This window comes from Dipodomys ordii, unplaced genomic scaffold (assembly GCF_000151885.1).
Source record: "Dipodomys ordii isolate 6190 unplaced genomic scaffold, Dord_2.0 Scaffold1, whole genome shotgun sequence".
In the NCBI taxonomy this organism is placed as follows: domain Eukaryota; kingdom Metazoa; phylum Chordata; class Mammalia; order Rodentia; family Heteromyidae; genus Dipodomys; species Dipodomys ordii.
The window spans coordinates 34,050,021-34,068,407 of NW_012267217.1; the positions used below are offsets into that span (position 1 = coordinate 34,050,021).

General features: G+C 38.7%; 1 protein-coding gene across 4 annotated transcripts in view; it reads right to left on the reverse strand.

Moving 5' to 3' along the window:
- Nucleotides 1-18,022, reverse strand: part of Hecw2 (HECT, C2 and WW domain containing E3 ubiquitin protein ligase 2) — a 218,544-nt gene extending 200,522 nt beyond the window's left edge. For all 4 annotated transcript variants that reach the window (XM_013013284.1, XM_013012535.1, XM_013011815.1 and 1 more), the window contains exon 1: nt 17,731-18,022. In XM_013013284.1, coding sequence (XP_012868738.1) covers nt 17,731-18,022 — 292 coding nt within the window. The remainder of the gene's footprint in view (nt 1-17,730) is intronic.
- Between the last annotated feature and the right edge of the window lie 365 nt (nt 18,023-18,387).

Consider the following 18,387-nt stretch of genomic DNA (forward strand, 5'->3'; position numbering starts at 1 on the left):
GGGATGGTAGGGGAAAAACAAAGGAGGAGACAACAATGCTTGATAAGAAATGTACTCATTACCTTGCTCATGTAATTGTAACCCCTCCTCTGTACAAAAAGAAACATCACTCTTAAATATTAAAATACTGTTAACCATCTAAATTTTTTCCACCAACTTTAATAGCATGGTAAAGGTTTGTTACACTAGAAACACTTGAAAACTTTAAGACAACATGGGTCTAAATTCTATCCCTTTCTACTTGACCTTGGATAGGCTTGACGTGTAACTGTTTCCTCTGGCTTCTACCACTAAGTAACATAGATAATCAAGAATGACAGAAATGATGTGAATGAAGAAACTCACTAAATATAAAGACAAGATCATGGGTAAGTTAAAAGGCAAAACATCTCAAGCTCTTCACTGTGCCTTCTCTACTCTCTAGTTCGAAGTCCTCCTTTATTCTTTGAGCCTTAACACATTCACACAGCCCACTCATTCCCTCTCTCCCTTCTGTTAGCCTGTCTTGGTGCTGCAGGACTGCCCATACCAGTGTTAGGGACATTTGGGTTCATTTCGATCACCCTGAACTTCATGCCCAAGGAGTGAGGCCGGCCCTGCCCTTGCCATTTGGTGGCCGTGATTGCTACTCTGCGGTCCACCCCATGCTCACCTGTCTCCCATTAATAAGCAGTGATCAAAGCACTGAGCTGACAGTCTCTTCACTTTCTCTTCTTTGCTGCTTTTGAGTGAAATGCTTTGCTTTTCCATAAATAGTTCAGAGCCTGAGGCCACATGAACATTTCTTCAAAAGTGATTCTCTCCAGGGGAACTGAGCGCAGCTGTTCGTCAGCTCAACTTAGTAGCGTTGGGCTAGAAAAGGACTACATTTTTCTCAACTGTGCCATTCTGACCACAGTTTACCAAGCTTCAGCCAGCCTCACTTCACCTCTGACTCAGGCTGAACCCAGACCCAACCGCCATTCCTGTAATGTCTCAATTTCCAGCTCACACATCAAGCCAAACAATCTTAACATGTCTTAGGATCTTTCCACTTCAAACCTCAAAGAGAATAGTCAATTTTCCACTTTCCAGTATAAATTTATGCTGGTACAAATGTATACAGGTAGGATTCAGGGGATACTACTAAAACCATCCTACTCTTGAGCCCTGCTGCTTAATCTGAAGTACTCTGTGGGACAAGTTCTTTATTCCTATTCTCAGACTTTCCTGGTCAGTCAGGAAAGGAAAAGTCTCCATATTAGGTGCTGGTGGCTCACATCTAGCTACTCAGGATATAAAGATTCAGAGGATAGCAGATCAAGGACAGCTTACGTAGAAAAGTCTGCAAGACTCTATCTGCAAAGTAACTGGCAAAAAGATAGTCAGAGGTGTTACTTAAGTGGTAGAATGTCAGCTGTGAGTAAGCAAACCAAGGGAGAGCATGAGGCACCAAGTTCAACACTTTGCGCCAGCACACACAAAAGAGAAAAGATATTACAACAATGTTCATTTCTGTAAAGAAAACAACTAGTCATGTGCAATGGTCAAATTCCAATAAAAATCAAATTTCCTGCCCCCTATCTGAGGCCTACTTCAGGAAGAAAATCCTTGGAAATAAAAGGGGAGGTTGATTTCTCTGTCTCCTGCCAACACCTGACTCCAGGAGAGGGAAGAGGATGGAAAAGTGCTGACTGAGCTGGTTCTGTATTCTCTCTCTCCTACCTCCCTCCTCCCTGCTCACTCAAGGGGGCCTTCCTAAATATGGAGACAGATTCCATTTCTGGACATTCTCACACCTGGGGTCCCTTCACATGGTCACCTGCCAAAAGCTGGTTGCTCTAAACATTAGGCCTTGGGAAAATACTCTTTTGATTGGCCAGTGTTCCAGTTAGCCTCTGGTGGCCTTTGGGGTAGGGATAGCCTCTCCGGGCACTCAGTAAACCCCATACAGCTAGTTCCCAAGAAACTAGACCCTTGTCCCCATAACTCAGGCAGGACTAGCCATCGGCATTACAGGTCTTCATTGAATTCTGACATAACCTCACCCCTCTTGAGCCCCCAAGTCCCATGCATCTCATGCTGAAGAGGACACCCAGGAAATGCTGGTAGCAGACCCTTTCACTAGACATGAGGTAGGGGAAAGTTCCTTTGCTTTATTCCCAGGTGTACGTGTTTAACATTGAGACTAGATCCATCAGAACACTGACCTCTAAGAAACTCCTCTCTTGCATAGTGGCCAAGTCAAGGGTGCTTCCTAACATAAGCATCACATTTTGGATTTGGCTGTCATTCTATACCTGTGGCCCAGCTGAAAGTAATATTTTAATATTCTCCTATGTTCACAATGCCATTAGCATTCAAAGTACCATTTCCACATTTTTTTCTATATCAGGTTTAGAATTTTTTAACTCAACAAATAACTTCATCCAGAAGCAAATGAGTTATACTTGGTAGTACAGCAGTTAGAAATGTGTCTTGCATGAATTCAGTTTGGATTATTACAATCATCAGAACGGAATGTTTTTAGATAGCCTCTCAACTTACAGTGGTTCAATCTAACATTGTTTGACTTGGTAACAGTGAGGAAACATCCATACTCCATTCTGCTTTTCACTTAAAGTACAGTATAAATGCATAACACACTCAATATTTACTACTAAACAGACTTTCTGAGGTAAGTGCTCAGAAGCATTTTTTACAGAAGCCAAGCTAAGTGATGATGTTCAGCAGGTTAGGGAGGGAATGGTAGTGGCGAGGTTGGATTTAAGAGCTTTGTACTTGCCACATGAGCTTTTTACTTTTGGTCTTTTCTCAGATAGGGTCCCAAGCTTTTTGCCCATGTAGTCTCAAATGGAGTCCTCTTATCTCTACCTCTCTGCACTCTGTAGCCTACCACACTCTGCCACTTAGGTGGATTACAAGTATTTTCAATGTAAAATGCTTTCCATTTATGAATTTATCAACTGACTCCACTGTAAGTTAAGCAGCATCTGTACATTTATTTAACCAAGCCCTGTTCTAAGTAGGTTATACTTACATAGAAAAGTCCTACTGTGGACAGCATTTTTCCTGGGAGGTTGATGTTAATACAAGAACCAAGTGACAAAGCAAGGACCTAAGGGTCCACCCAATATCAGGGTGTACAGGCTTGACTACTAGCACTTACTCTAGTAGTACATCACCTGGGACATTTGTGGTAAAGGATAACTGACAGAGGCTGTGCTGGAAATTTTCAAGTTGCTCTTGTCCTAAGTTAAAAGAAAAAGAAATCTTGGAGGAGTTAATTAAACTTAGAGTCTATCCATCCATAAAATGGAGAGGCCAATAAGTACCTTAAACGGATTCTAGTGGCAGTACACAGTATCCTTGCTGTCCTTGGGGCATTGTTGGTTTGGTTGGTTGGATGTACTGGTGGTTGAAAGATGGGCTCACATATGCTATCAAGCAAAGCTGTGCTCCCTGTAGGACTAGCAGCATGGGTTCTGAGCTGGGCAGTGGTGGCTATAGTCAGTCTGGAGAGAAACAGAGCTCCCTGCCTACACTGCCTAAAGACTGGGGGGTGAATGAAATCATAAAGGAGAGCAGCACAAAAAAAGAAGGAAATCCACAATAAAGCCACAATAAATATTGAAGGAATATACAAAGTAAGAAGTTGCAGGAAAGAAGAAAAGAGTAAGTCAGTCACCAGGAAACAAAGTTCTCAAGATACTCTCACAGCCAGCTGAGAAGCAGGATTCATAGAGACAGCTGTCAGCAGTGTCACAGGCTGGGGGCAGGAAGAGAGAGGGAACATGTACAAAATCTAGCATCTGACTTTTCAAAGTTACTCTGTCCTTGTAAGACCATGGTTGGAGTAAATAGTATATACAAAATATTCTTGTAAATCTTTAGAAATAAGTATTCTCCACATAGGTCACTTTTTCATGCTTTTTTTCTTAATAGAGATATGAAGGAAATTTTGTTGAACTATCTCAGCTCTTGCCTACTTTGGGTAATAAGTACATCAACCTATAGAAAATAATAATTACATCCATTAGAAATTAGAGAAAGATAGACAGATTTGAATTCTATGCAAAGAAAATCTGTACTATATGCACTCTTAGTTCATCTCTGTCTTTTCTATGTCTAGCAAGTTAGGGAACCTTTTTACTGCCAAGGCTCATTGGATATTTATAACAACATTCACAAGCCACATATGAATATCCATACAGGAAGATGGCCTTGTGTATCCAAGGAGAAGCATACAAGAGGCACACGTGTCTGTCCTATCATGTAGCAAGTGACTTTACAGGCCATAAAACAGATACTCAGACAGACTGGTATGTTTAAAATCCCAAGGAAACAGTGCTTCACTGAAAAGGAAATATAAGTATTTCTGTATAGTAGATAATAAGTCACCTGAAAAACAAGTTTTATATATATATTTTTTTCTTTAACAAAAAAACCCACTGTTTTATTGAAGTGTGTCACATACCCTGACAAAAGGAAGCAAATCATCTTACTCAACTGAAATCTTCAAGACAAATGGTATTAAAAGTGCTCAGAGAAGACCTACCTCCATATTACAGGACAGCAACAAAATGTGCTGGCATAGGACAGACTGAGAAGAATAGCTCAGGGGCCTGGGAACCATTCCAAACTCTGAGAGAAAGCCCTGATGCAAAGCCCACAATACATACTTCACACTTGTTCTACTGCCTCTCCCTAGCTTGAGCACAACTTACTTTTCACCAAAGCGTTTGTTTTTGTTTTTTCTTATAAAAGCAGCCCATGAATGCATGCCAACTTATTTGGCACTCAGTCTGAGACAGTGGTCTGTTCTAATATTGTTGGAAAACCTGACTGTTGGCCTTGGCCTTATGTTACACTGCCTTCCTAAGGGATTTTCAAAGGAAATGTGCTATCCCTAAAATCATGTGTCGGCAGTAACTTTGCCAACTAACTCCCTTTAAGAGGTCCCTCCAGCAAGAAGGAAATGCCTATAAGACACTATTTCCCCCCATTTTTTCACTGAGCAACCTGGGCACATTATTTAACTCATCTGGGCCCTCTGTGTCTCATTTATAGGTTTATATCAAGCCAGTAAACATCACTGATATATTTCAGGATGGGAGGGGTTGAACTGAAACACCAGCACCACCAAACACATGTACACACACACACACACACACACACACACACACGCACGCACACACACACACACATTCAATCAATAATTTTTAATTTTTGAGCAAAATAAAATAACTTTGGGCTTGGAGAATCCCTCAAGTGGTAGTGCACTTGTCTAGCAAATACGAGGCCCTGGGGTTTGTTCCCAAGTATTACAAAACTATGAAAAAGTAGGACAACAACAAGGAAGGGAAGGGGTAACAATGATCGACAAGTAATGTCCTCGTTGCCTTAATCATGTAACTGTAACCCCTCCGTACAACATCTTAACAATGAAATAAAATTTTAAAAAAGGAAAAATGACCAAAAATCCACAAAAAAAACATAAACTTCAAAAAATGAGAGGTACTCAGATTTTCATGGTTCCAAACAACAAAATGTGCACTACTTCCCCTACTAGCACTCAACTTCCTTAAATATATACGAGGGATTTATTCACATTTGGTTAAAACTTAACTTAGAATGAAGAATTCTCAAGCTTCCAAACACTAAGGTGGTAGTGTTGCTGCTGATCACAGCAGTGCTTATACAGCCAGAAAGACTCTTCCATGCCGGCACCAGTGGCTCATGCCTGTAATCCTAGTTACTCAGGAGGCTGGATCTGAGGATTGCGGTTCAAAGCTAGCCTGGGCAGGAAAGTCCATGAGACTCTTATCTCCAATAAACCACTCAGAAAACCAGAAGTGGTGCTGTGGCTCAAGAACCACTTGCCTTGAGTTGAAGAGCTGAGGGATAGTGCCCAGGCCCAGAGTTCAAGCCCCAAGATCGACAAAAAAAATAAATTAAAAAAAAAAGACTCTTCAAAACACGAATACTATTTTCACAAAGAATGTTCTGGTTTCCTGTACTCCATCAGGCAAACAAATGACACATGATAGATCAGAAAACAGGTTAACTGACATATGCTGATCCTGCTCCAACAGTAGGTCATGGGCAAAGCACAGTTCATCTGTTTTATCTCCCTGAAAAGGTTCAGAAATGACAGACCGGGCAGTTCAAGTGAAAAGTGAGAGAAAAATGGCCATCAGACCCTCAAACCAAGAATTTAACCTCTTCCAGATGTCCAGTGAATTCTTACATCTTTCACACATGGGATGTCTGATCACACTGACAGCCTGACAGCAGGCCATACACTTATACCTCAGTGGAAAAGCCTATTTCAATGACTCAAAAGGATAGCTAATAAATATGATCTTACTGGTCAATATAAATTTCTAGCTGAAAATGTCAAGGTGGTTTTGGTAAGTCATTCAGTAATATGAATGCTTCTCCTATTATAACTTAGTTCCACAATTAAAGACTCAAAAAGCTGGGCGCCAGTGGCTCACGCCTGTAATCCTAGCTACTGAGGAGGCTGAGATCTGCGGATCACGGTTCAAAGCCAGCCCGGGCAGAAAAGTCCATGAGACTCTTACCTCCAATAAACCATTAGAAAACCGGAAGTGGCGCTGTGGCTCAAGCGGTAGAATGCTCATCCTTGAGCTGAAGAGCACAGGGCCAGCGCCCAAGCCCAGAGTTCAAGCCACACAACCGACAAAAACAAAACAAAAGACTAAGAAAAGAAAACTTTTTTCAGAGTGAAAAGTTGATCGTTTCTTGATAACAAACATTTACTTGTGCCAGAGAGAGAATAGTTATATTGTGAACATTCTGGCACTATGTTAGAATGCCAGTATGCCACAAATAGTTTCCTAAGATCCTGAGAATGTAAAACATTATTCCAACTTACTTAAGAAAAAGTTAATTCTCCTTAAGTATACAGTACTTCCAATATGAAGGTAGATTCCATAGGTACAAAAAATTTTAAAGGCAGCAAAATGCCACTACACTGTATATATATTTTTAAAAGACTAGAATTATAGTTCATTAGTTATGATCATAAAAATGGAGGATATTTTTCATTGCTTCATATACTTGAGACATAGTAAATTCTTAATATAAGTGAATATATGAATGAATATCAAAAAGGATTCTGTTAGAAAAATTATAGGGAAAACTTCAGAGTATGGAATGATTTGGGGAATAATGATTCAACTAAAAGAATTTATTTCCATATCATGACTATTTTCATCTAAAACCTAACCTGTAGCAAAATTAATGTGTGTGGATCACACGACACAAAAAGTTGGATAAGATTCCCATCACATGACAGAACACAGCTCAGAAGGTGGGAGTACAAATGAAGCATCATCAGCACCCAAACAGTGATAAGAAGGAAGTGTGGGAATAGGAAAATGCGAGAATTGCCTAGGAGAATTAGGGGTCACGTCACAAGTATATGACTTCTGAGGCCCATTTGACAGAATGCACAGCAGCTGGCCAGGCAGAAAGGGGATGTTAAGCAGAGGGGCAGTCCACAAGTAACTATTCAGGATGAATAGTTGGCAGGTGCAGGTAAAATTCATACCACCTTCACACTGTACTATCCACAATCACCTGGGTGAAACCTTCTCCCTGTCCCTTCCCACCCCAGCCATTAAACCATCTTTCCCTGTGCTTCTGTGGTCTGAAGAATTATTTTGAACACACTGCACTAGGATTACTGTATTTCCTACCTAATATCTCAGCTTTGTGGGGCTGTGGCTGACTAGCTCCTATGTAGTAGCGGTTACTCATGCATACACAATTACAAATGCTGCCTTGCTTCCTCTTCCGTGCAGTGTTATGAGGTTGGCGTTGTATCACTTTGAAGCAACTGGGGGTCCTTGTGGTTCAATAATTTCCCCATGTACCAACTAAGTAGGAGAAGTGAAATTTAAATACAGGCCTTTCTGATCCCCTCTACTCCAAAACTAGCCTCCGATCTATCTGATTGTCTGCAGCTGAGGTTAAGAGATCACCTGGATCTACTCAGTTCTCTTGGTTTATAATAACATAACAGTGTTCTGTTAATGACTTTATGAGATATAGGAAACTGAGAAAATGTGATCATTGGTAATTTGGGTACTGTGTAAATTGTGATATAAGAGGGGAAAACATGAGGCTGTCTCAATCCGCAAATATTGGGAGTTTGGTAGTTCATAATTAAAATAAAATAATTGGAGTTACAGTGTCCAAAAAGAAATTTACTCATTACCTGACTTACAAAATGGTAACCTCTATGTACATCATCTTTATAAAAACAAGAAAAAATAAAATAAGTGCAAAAAATACAAAAATTTGAAGGAAGAATTCTTTAATGTCACATTAAAAATGAATTATAATATTCTGGTCTCTATGACCTAAACCAGACTAAAAATCTGAGTTGCTCTATACAGTTCCTCTACAGTGCACATGCCCTTTTGTACATGGAGTCCATATTTATTCAACAGATCAACAGTACTGACAGGCAGACAATACAGACAATTGGCGGAAGTCAATATGACTTTGATGGTTATCCTAGCTCCACTGTATCTCAGAGGTTGCCTGCATAAGGCAGATTTACGACCTTGACTTTATGAATAATGATAAAAACAGATGGTGCAAAAATGAAGTGAAGAGCACATGGAATCCACCAACAGGAAAATCCACTGCAGAAAAAGAAGAGAAGATTTTGGACTTATTTGACAGCTTTTTACATAACCTACATTAACCAGGAGAAAAAAAATTCCCATTTTGGCAAACCAACAAGAATTTGAAGTTCATTTCTAAATTTCTACTATGTATTTCCATTTATTTTTACAATGTGTACAATAGTTTGTATGATTTGCTGCGTATATATGTTTTGTAAGAAAACTGAATTCAGTGTGTTCTAGTGATACTAAGTAAGAGTTTTGTTTTCTTCGCTTAAGGTTTTTTGTTGTTGTTGTTGTTTCTTTTTTATCTTTAAATTACTTGGCACAAGAAGAGATTTTGCTGTTTTGGTTTGGTTTGGTTTGGTTTGGGCAGTATCAGGGATTGAACTCAGGGTCTGATGCTTGCTTAGGAATACATTCTAACACTTTACCACATGCTAATATTAATTCTTTAAGTGATTTACTCCTCTAGCAGGCTTTTATTTTAAGCCACCATTTGTTCCTCTGAAGAAATGTCCATGAAAAACACAATAATAATAATCATTAAAGTGAAAGAAGGGATTTTAAAAAATGAAATTATGGGGCTGGAAAGATGGCTCAGTGGTAGATTGCTTGCCTTGCATGCATGAGGCCTTCTGTTCAATTCCTCAGCACCACATAAGCAGAAAAAGCGGCAAGTGGGGCTTAGGCTCAAGTGGTACAGCGCTAGTCTACAGCTGAAGAGCTGAGGGACAGTGCCCAGGCTCAGAGTTCAGACCCCACAACTGACAAAAAGAAAGAAAGAAAGAAAGAAATGAAATCAAATATAACCTTCAATCATGCATACCAAAAATAGAAGGATAACTACTAACTAAATAAAAGTAGAATGGTTAACTTCCATGCAAATAGACAGAGGAAGAATATGGGAAGAAGGAGTAAAGCATTATTTCAATAGAAAGTAAGTAGAAAATATAAGTTAAAACATGTGAAATATACAAAATGAATAAGACATGAAAGTAGATTCAAACATAAAATATTAAAAACATATAAAAATATTAAAACAACAAGTGAACCAATTTTAAAGCATGCTCATTCACTTTGGATTAAAATTCTTAAAGCTACAGATGATTTACAGCAGATAAATCTGAAGCCTGCTTAGGAATGACTCAAAGTAAATAAGTTTCAAATGGTGTACCAAGCAAAGGAAGTTGATGTAGCAATTAATAACAGATAAGACAGAATTTAAGAAATAGAATATAAGAACAGAATTATAATGAGCCTATTATTTGCCTAACTAGTTCATGTCTAGGATAATCTTACCAGACAAGCCGAAAAAGTCAAAAGCTATATACATATAACCATATAATGATGCTAAGTGAAATGAACCCCAAGATATGGACATAAGAGGCTTTTTCTTTGTTGCTGTTGTTTTTAATGTATTATGTGATTTTTGTTTTTGTTTTTTATGTTGGTCGTGGGGCTTGAACTCTGGGCCTGGGTGCTGTCCCTCACCTCTTTAGCTCAAGGCTAGCACTCTACCACTTGAATTACAGTGCCACTTCCAGTTTTCTGGTGGTTTATTGGAGAGAAGAGTTTCACAGACTTTCCTGCCGGGGCTGGCTTTGAACTGCGATCCTCAGATCCTCCTGAGTAGCTAGGATTACAGGTGTGAGCCATCGGCGCCCAGCTTATTTCTTTTGTATGTTCTTCCCCCATGGTATAATCCCTGTTTTCACTGTATTTGATTCTGGTGCCCTGCATCTTGTATATACATGTTTCTAATTTGGGGAGGGGAAGGGAAATAACAAAATACTGAAACAAGGATATAGGTTGACCCATTGTAACAATGAGATGTACAAAACACTGTGTTGAAAACTAACTTTACAACTTGGAGGGGAGAGGGAGGAGTTGGGGAGTTGGGGAGGAAAGGGATAGTAAGGGAAAAACAAAGGAAGGAGTAACAATGCTTAATAGGAAATGTACTCATTACCTTACTCATGTAACTGTAGCCCCACTGTACAGTATCTTTAGAATAAAAAATATTTTAAAAATAGAGTATGGGGCTGGGAAGTTAGCTGAGTGGTAGAGTGCTTGCCTCGCATGCATGAGGCACTGGGTTCGATTACTCAGCACCACATAAGCAGAAAAAGCCAGAAGAGCTCTGTGGCTTAAGTGGTAGGGCACTAGCCTTGAGCTGAAGAGCTGAGGGATAGTGCCCAGGCCCAGAGTTCAGGCCCTACGATAGACAAAAATTAATTAATTAATTAATTAAATTAAAAAGAGAGTATAAAAGGCCAATTATAATACCTTACAAAATTAGAATGTATTGTAAGCAATTAATCTGAGTTACTATTTTTTTGTTGTAGTACTAGGTTTCAACTCAGGGTCAATCTACCACTTCAGCAATAAACCCAGCCATAGCAATGGATTTTTATCAGAAAAAAAAAAGAATTTCTAAGCCCATGTCAATACTATCTTAACTTTTTTACAAGCTATTTGCAAATACCATTTAATATTTACTTACTTATTAAACAAATATCCTCCTCCAAAGGAAAGTGATGTAAATCAGCATAGGGGAAAATAACACTGGCAACTTGTCTAGAACAACTGCCTGGAAAGTAAAAACCCTTTAAATGACAGATAGAAAAATGCTTACTTTAGCATTACTAGCACCCAATGTGTTAAGGGATGAAATATACTAAAACTTCTCTGGATACTAGAACAGTATTGACCAATATAGTTTTTCAAAAGTCAAAACCAAGTATCTGTGAAAGTCCCTTGTAAACCTTTTCAATACCAGCACTCCCCTATGAACCAAGTCTTCAATATGCATATTAAAAAGAAGACATATGATAGTCTGAGAATGAATGTGATGCTGTTCACTCAGATTCCATTACTATTTTGCCTCACAATGGTACTATCCTTGGTATTGTCCTGTGCCTGTCCACCTTGTACACCTTGCAAAGTGTATATCCAAGTATGATACTTCTAGCCCCCCAGCATCTATTCTTCCACCAGACAAGGATTCCCTACACTAGAGAACACAATGTTAGTGACAGACATTGACTTGTTGGCTGAACAGCCAAAGGTTTCTTTATATTTCCCACTTCCTCTTCAATTATGCTGAATTATGCTAAAAATGTTGAGCCATGCATGGGCTTTGAAAGTGAAAAGCATCACTTTGTTGCCAAAGCATTTAAAGGCTGGTCGAAGATTCTCTGGATCTCTCCTGACATCCATCCAAAGAAGCCATGTACTTCAGATAGCACAATGACAAGCTGGCTGATGCTTCATAATGCGTCACGGCAAAGAAGGTGATAAACCTGAGCCGCTAAGGGAAAGAATGCCTCCACCAAACCAAGCGGGGCACATAACAATACCAAACATAATCTTTGTTGTGTTCAGACTTGGGGATTCGGGATTAATAAATTCTGGCATCATAATCCTATCTACTCTGTCTAATACAACTAGGAAACGTAATTTAGAAATTTTCCAATTGTTTGAATATAAGATTTTTACAATCATATTTAAAACTTTTATTTCCTAAATGTGTGTTAAAAATCTAGAGATGCCAGGTGCCAGTGGCTCACGCCTGTAATCTCAACTACTTAGGAGGCTAAGATTGAAGATCATTGTTCAAAGCCAGCTCTGGCAGGAAAGTCTGTGAGACTCTCATCTCCAATTAATCACAGAGAAACATAGAAGTGATTCTGTGGCTCAAGTGGTAGTGTTTGCCTTAAGCAAAAGAACCTCAGGGACAGCACACAGGCCCAGAGTTCAAGTCCCTGTAAAGATGAATTAAAACACTTTTCTTTATGAGAAATCATAGGAAAATATCGAAAGAGCTTAAAAGAAGGCATTCTATTGTATTTGGTAGGTATTCTGGAAACAAAATATCTAATATATTAATTCTTGGTCCCATCGCATTGAATTACAGATTTAACTGTGGCTTTCTCATCACCATGGAAAGGAAGCTGATTCACAGCCTGCATAATACTAAAATTAAAATAATCTATTATTGAGCTCTCCTGTTTTAAGAGTTTATATAATTTCTAGAGTCTTGACTCAAAGGAACAGATTTTTGTCAGTAAGCAGAAGGGGTCCAGTGAGCTACTTTAATCTGAAAATCCCTTCTTTTGGATTCATTCAGTAAGTAAGCCTATGTTACAGCTTCAGACACCAGTAAAGTGATTTTATATATTAATAGCTATAGTAGTAGAAGTCAAAAATAATGATGGTTAAAAATTAGCAGGAACTTATAATGAGTCCAGGCATCTTGCTGGGACACACACACTTCAGTTTCAGGTTTAAGTCTATGCTGCTTTAAAATTAACCTACTTATTTAGGTTAGGACCATAAAGTTCTAAAATATACAATCTCCCTATTGTAACTAGAGTCTCTTTCAAATGCAAAGAAACATGAAAAATGTCATTCTACACTAGCCATGGTGTTTCTTAAAGACTGACAGCCAAAATACAGTTGGTCTGCCTATTATTCGTTGAATATATATATATATATATATATATATATATATATATATATATAAATGTATGAATGCAGAGAGGTATATTTACAGTGGGGTCTAGACAAATGCTGGTAAATTACATCTGGTCCATATTCTGGATTGAACCAGAATATGAAGTGCCTGCATTAATAAGTTGATTGTTCAGTTCAGATCATGTTTTTCTCCAAGCAAGCACTTCTCAAGAAATAGAACATTGATTTACATGCAAGAGAAAGCATCTTAACTAGTTATAGATGATTAAAAATGTGCAGACTATCATGCATGTACAGCATAGTATATATGTTTGTATGTACAGTGCTAGGAGCAAACCCACATCTTCATAAATGCTAAGCAAGCACTGTACCACTGAGCCACGTCTCCAACACAGGTTTGAAACATTCATAGTGCACAGTTCTCCTGCTCTATTATGAACTTGAAGTTTCCAACAAATCAGAAATGGCAAATTAAACTTTTTGGAGTATTTAGCTTTTTAAATAGCAAATAAATACACAGAAGACTGAAAGCTAAAAGGAATTACATAGTGAGCCTGAAGCACGTTTAATATGGTCTTCTTCCCCTTTTAAATTATTTCCATTTTATTTTGCATGAAGAGCTGTTAGATACTCTATGTGTTTTTGCACAAGTCATGTATTAGGAAGATTTTATTCTCTTTTACCTTATGAGCACTGGACAAAGACAATGCTAAATGTTAAATATGTGAAAGATCAGTTCTAATGGTAGAATTCAACAATACCTTATAAATTTAGTGGATTTTGAGAGCCATCTACCAGACGATCTTCCCTAGAAATGTCAGAGAATATATGAGATTCACTGGATGGGAGAATATAGTTAAGGATGTGCTTTGTTACCCAAAGCTGACATTTTTAACTTCATTATCTGTGGATTTCTAATAGGATCTACTTACTGAAATGCTTTCAAAACTTGTATTGTTCTGATCAAGGAGTATATATTTTCTCTCCAGATTAGGAAGGCTAAAGGGCATCTGGATTATAGTGCAAAAAATTAACAATTCAACAAACATAAAATTCACACTTCAGAAGAAATTATAAGCCAAGAAAACAATCAAAATTCATCTTGTGCCAATAAACCACACCTCACCAGCTCCATGTTCCTCTAAATTCCCTTTCCTTTGAGACTTATTTCAATAGAGACTGTCTCTCTGATCCATAAATAAAGCTGAGAGTTGCTAGGAAACCATCTAACTTCTCAGGACACCACTGAAGGGAAGAGACTTCTTCCTGGAGGTACAGAAATCTGAAGCTAGTCCTGACACACGCACTATTGTTAGGAAATTTAGATTGCTCCAGCACATCTATTTCACCAGAACCCTAGAAATGACTTGATTTCTTATAGAGCTAGGTATGATGGCACTGGCCATTTATAATCTCAGCACTCATGAGGTTGAAGCAAGAAAATCCTGAGTTCAAGGCCAGACTTTTATCTCAAAAAGAAAACCAAAATCTAAATAAAAACAACAAAAATAATTACGCATACTCCTATGTAGGAACAATCACATTAAATCCGTGACTTAATTTGGACCCCCAAATCTTTCCACATTCTGGTCTTGCTTCTTTTTTTCCCAAAACTCCTCTCCAAACCTACCATTTCATCTGCTCTCACTTAACAGCATCCAAGAAACTTGGATATATATTCAAGTCAAAAGTTACCCAGATAGCTTGAGGACCATCATATTATTGCCCTTATTAAACTGAAATTTCCCACATTGTTTAGAGTTGTTTTAAATTTTTTGTTATTTCTTTGAAGAAGAATCTAATAATGTCTACCTCTATTGAAAGAGCCCTAAGCACTCTATATGAATTTGCAACTACTAAAGCAGCAGCCCACTCATTCATCCTGCTCTCAGAAGTAATTTTTGAGAAACCCTGCTTTTCTCTTGGTCATTTCTGTCTGAACTACAGGTCCAGCTTTGGTACAAGTAACAAACAGAGGGGCATAATTCTTGCACATCTTGCACACGTGAACTCTGGAATGCTAATCCATTTCTGCTCCTCTGCTAGTACATTTGTCCTCTGGACTGACTGCCTCATATCAGCTTACCTACATACAGCAGTTCAAGTCATCACCTCCTTTCAACCAGAGTCCTAAGTACAAGAGAAGGAGAAGCATAAAGATTCTATCCACAAAGCTCTGGCTTTTGTCCCCTAGAAAAACAATGTTGGGTTATTAGGAATATAATATAGTTGGATTACCATACAGGTTTAGACCTTTCCTGAGCCTGAGTAGGCTGAGTTGAAATGACTCACTGCCCACCTTGTTCACCTATTAGACCTTATTCTGTCTGCAAGGAGCAAGGGCAGGAAATGCTTATTCATTTAAGTCCCCAGTTCCTTCACACATCCCTTGTCACCTGTTACGTTGGGATGGTAGTAGAGTCCTTACAGAAATGAGGCTACATACATCTCTGATCTAGGAGTCCAAAGAGCCTGTTCTAGACTTAGGAGGGAAGTGTTATGTATGGTTGAAGCCAGCTCTCTGTTCACTCAACCTGAGGATCAAGATAAATCAGCCTTTATTTTACATACACCAGTGGCACTGAATCCATGGAAAAAAGACATATTAAATGTTTCAGAACTGTGAACTGTGCCTCTTATTGTAGAAGTTCTGTTAATATCAGCACACACTCACAAATAGCAACTGCCTTTGTATGCCTACATGGTAATTTTATTTTATTGGAAGTGCTATTTTTTGTTGGTTGCAGCCCTTTGATAGGTCTTGGGTGCCAACTCCTCGCCCTTTTTTCCTGCTATGAATCTAAATCTATCAGAAGATATAGTAAGTGACAGATATATGGATACAAGCAAAAAGATGTACACCAACTTCCCCTAAACTGGCTAGATGGGACAATTAAGAGAGACCTCTTACTTCTCCCACACTAAATCAAAGTGTGGAAGAAACTAGTGCTTCAGGTAGATTAGACTAGCCATCCTAATTGGAACAATGGTAATACTAGGAGACAGTTATTTTAGATATTAAATAATAGGTGGTAAAAAAAGCTATAATTTCAGAGAAAATAGAAACTTATGAAGTGATTCCTTCAAGGAGCTGGACGTTCTGGGAACAGTGGAGGCACAGAACTGTTTGAGTCAAGTGACATTACAAATCACCAGGTTACAAAACTAGAAAAGAAAGACCACTGGAGAGGTTAGCACCAAAAGTCTATGTAGGGAAGCCCATGATCCACTGATCGAGGAGGTCAAATGAGAGGATGTCTCAAATAAAATTTATGAGAAAAGTGAAGAGAGAAGTATCATGAAATACAGTCCCAAAGTATAAGCCTGTTTCAAAACCCCAAGTTTCTTAAAAACTCCTATAAAAACAATAAGACTTTTTGTAACCATAATCATACTGATAAAACCGAATTTTAAATCATATACTTTTCTCCCTTTGAATATATATTTAAGCACATGTAGGGGAAATGCCAAATTATAAAGACTTTTGCCCTTTTCTATTGCCAGGAGAGGAGCAAATACTAACAATTCGCTGAAATTTTTACCGTTTTAGATTTCTTTCTACTAATACATTAAGAGTAAATACAGACCAATATATTTTTTTCAGCCAGTGTAAAATCCTCAATCTCAGAGTGTTTAACACTTCAACAAAATTTCAGCAAGTGGGTTCCTTTGCCTCAAACCACAGCTTCTCCACAGTGATAGTGCTGGACATTTGGGGCCAGGTCATCTTTGGGGGTGAGAGCTCCCTGTGTATTGTGGTACTTGTAGCAGTCTCCTTGGTCTTACCACCGCAGCCATCCACCCACGACAACCAAAAATGTCTCCAGATAACCTTCAAATATCCTCTAGGAGGCAAAAATCTCCCATCTGAGAATCACTTGGATCTAAGTGCCATCAAAAGATCATTTTCTCTAATTTGCTCATTTAAAAAGGACGCTTGAAACCTACAATCTCTTCTTAACAAAATATCTGAAACTTTGAAAGGATTTCCTGCATTCCGAGAAGTCCTCTAGTTTTGGGAAATGCTAGATTAGGTTATTCGGTTTCAATTTTTATTTTTATTTTGTTGGATGTTTCCTCCCTCAGTTATTCATCTGTGAGTAACATGCAAATTAGTTAAATAAGGCTGGGACCACACTAATTATAGCAAATACCAACCATTTTCTCAGTCATACAAAGATACCTTAGACTGTAAGTTGTTTTTAATCAAATTAAACATTCTGCCACATTTTTGTATCCATTATTTAAATCTACACCTCTTTCTGTTGTTTAAAAGGGTAAATGTTAATAGCCACCTCTTTCTACAATGTGACTGCTGATCAAGGAAATGAAATTTTAAGAACAAAACACAATTATTGCAGATTCTAGCATTTAATTTGATAGAGATACAAACTACAAAATACATATAAGCTAAGATATTGTTGACTCTACTCCTCCTCAAGAGAGAAACTTCCCAAATCTGCTGGGTCTATTTGTGTGCGTGTATGTGTGCACGCACGCGTACATGTGTGAGTTCCACTCCCCTGGGAAAAAATACAGACTGGTATAATGTCAGAATAAAAAAAATCCGTACCGTGGGCGGCATGCAAACAGACAAGCTGTGACTCACCTATATGATAAAGGCCGATCCAATCGCTGGGGTCCACCTCCTCCTTAATGTCCCAGAAGATAATAAGGTTCTGGGCCTGCCCCAGCGTGTATTCGTACATGCTGGCAGTCAAGCTGGAGCGGCTCTCCGAAGTCACCAGGTCCGTGTCGCTGTTGGCCCGTTGCAGGGTCATGTTCTCTGGCATAGAGCTCTGGGCAGCGAGGCTCTGCAGGTTCTCTGGACTCAGTGTGTACCGCATCTGGGGATTTCGACGCCGCACAAAGAGCAAATGCTCCCGGGCTGAGCTAGCCATCCTGTCTGCCGCTCCAAGCTTGGCTTCTTACAAAGCTAGAAGAGACAGACAAGCATAAAACATGAGTGCTACAGTGTGAAGAATTGGGAGCAAGCTTCTAGACATAAAGCCTTGAGAAGCGATTATTAAAGTCTAAGCATAGAATAATTTACTATCGAATAAAATGTGTGAAGCTTTCAGAAAGAATTTCTATAGACTGAGGTCATATGTTGGCTAAGACTATCACACACCTGTGTCACACAATTTCTCTTGGCACAGATTCCTCCTGGGAAATAAAGGGCAAGGGATTTCTCTATCATTCTTTCAGGTCTATGCATTCCCAAACACTCAGCATTGCAAATGACACCTCTTCTCTTTTTCTATCT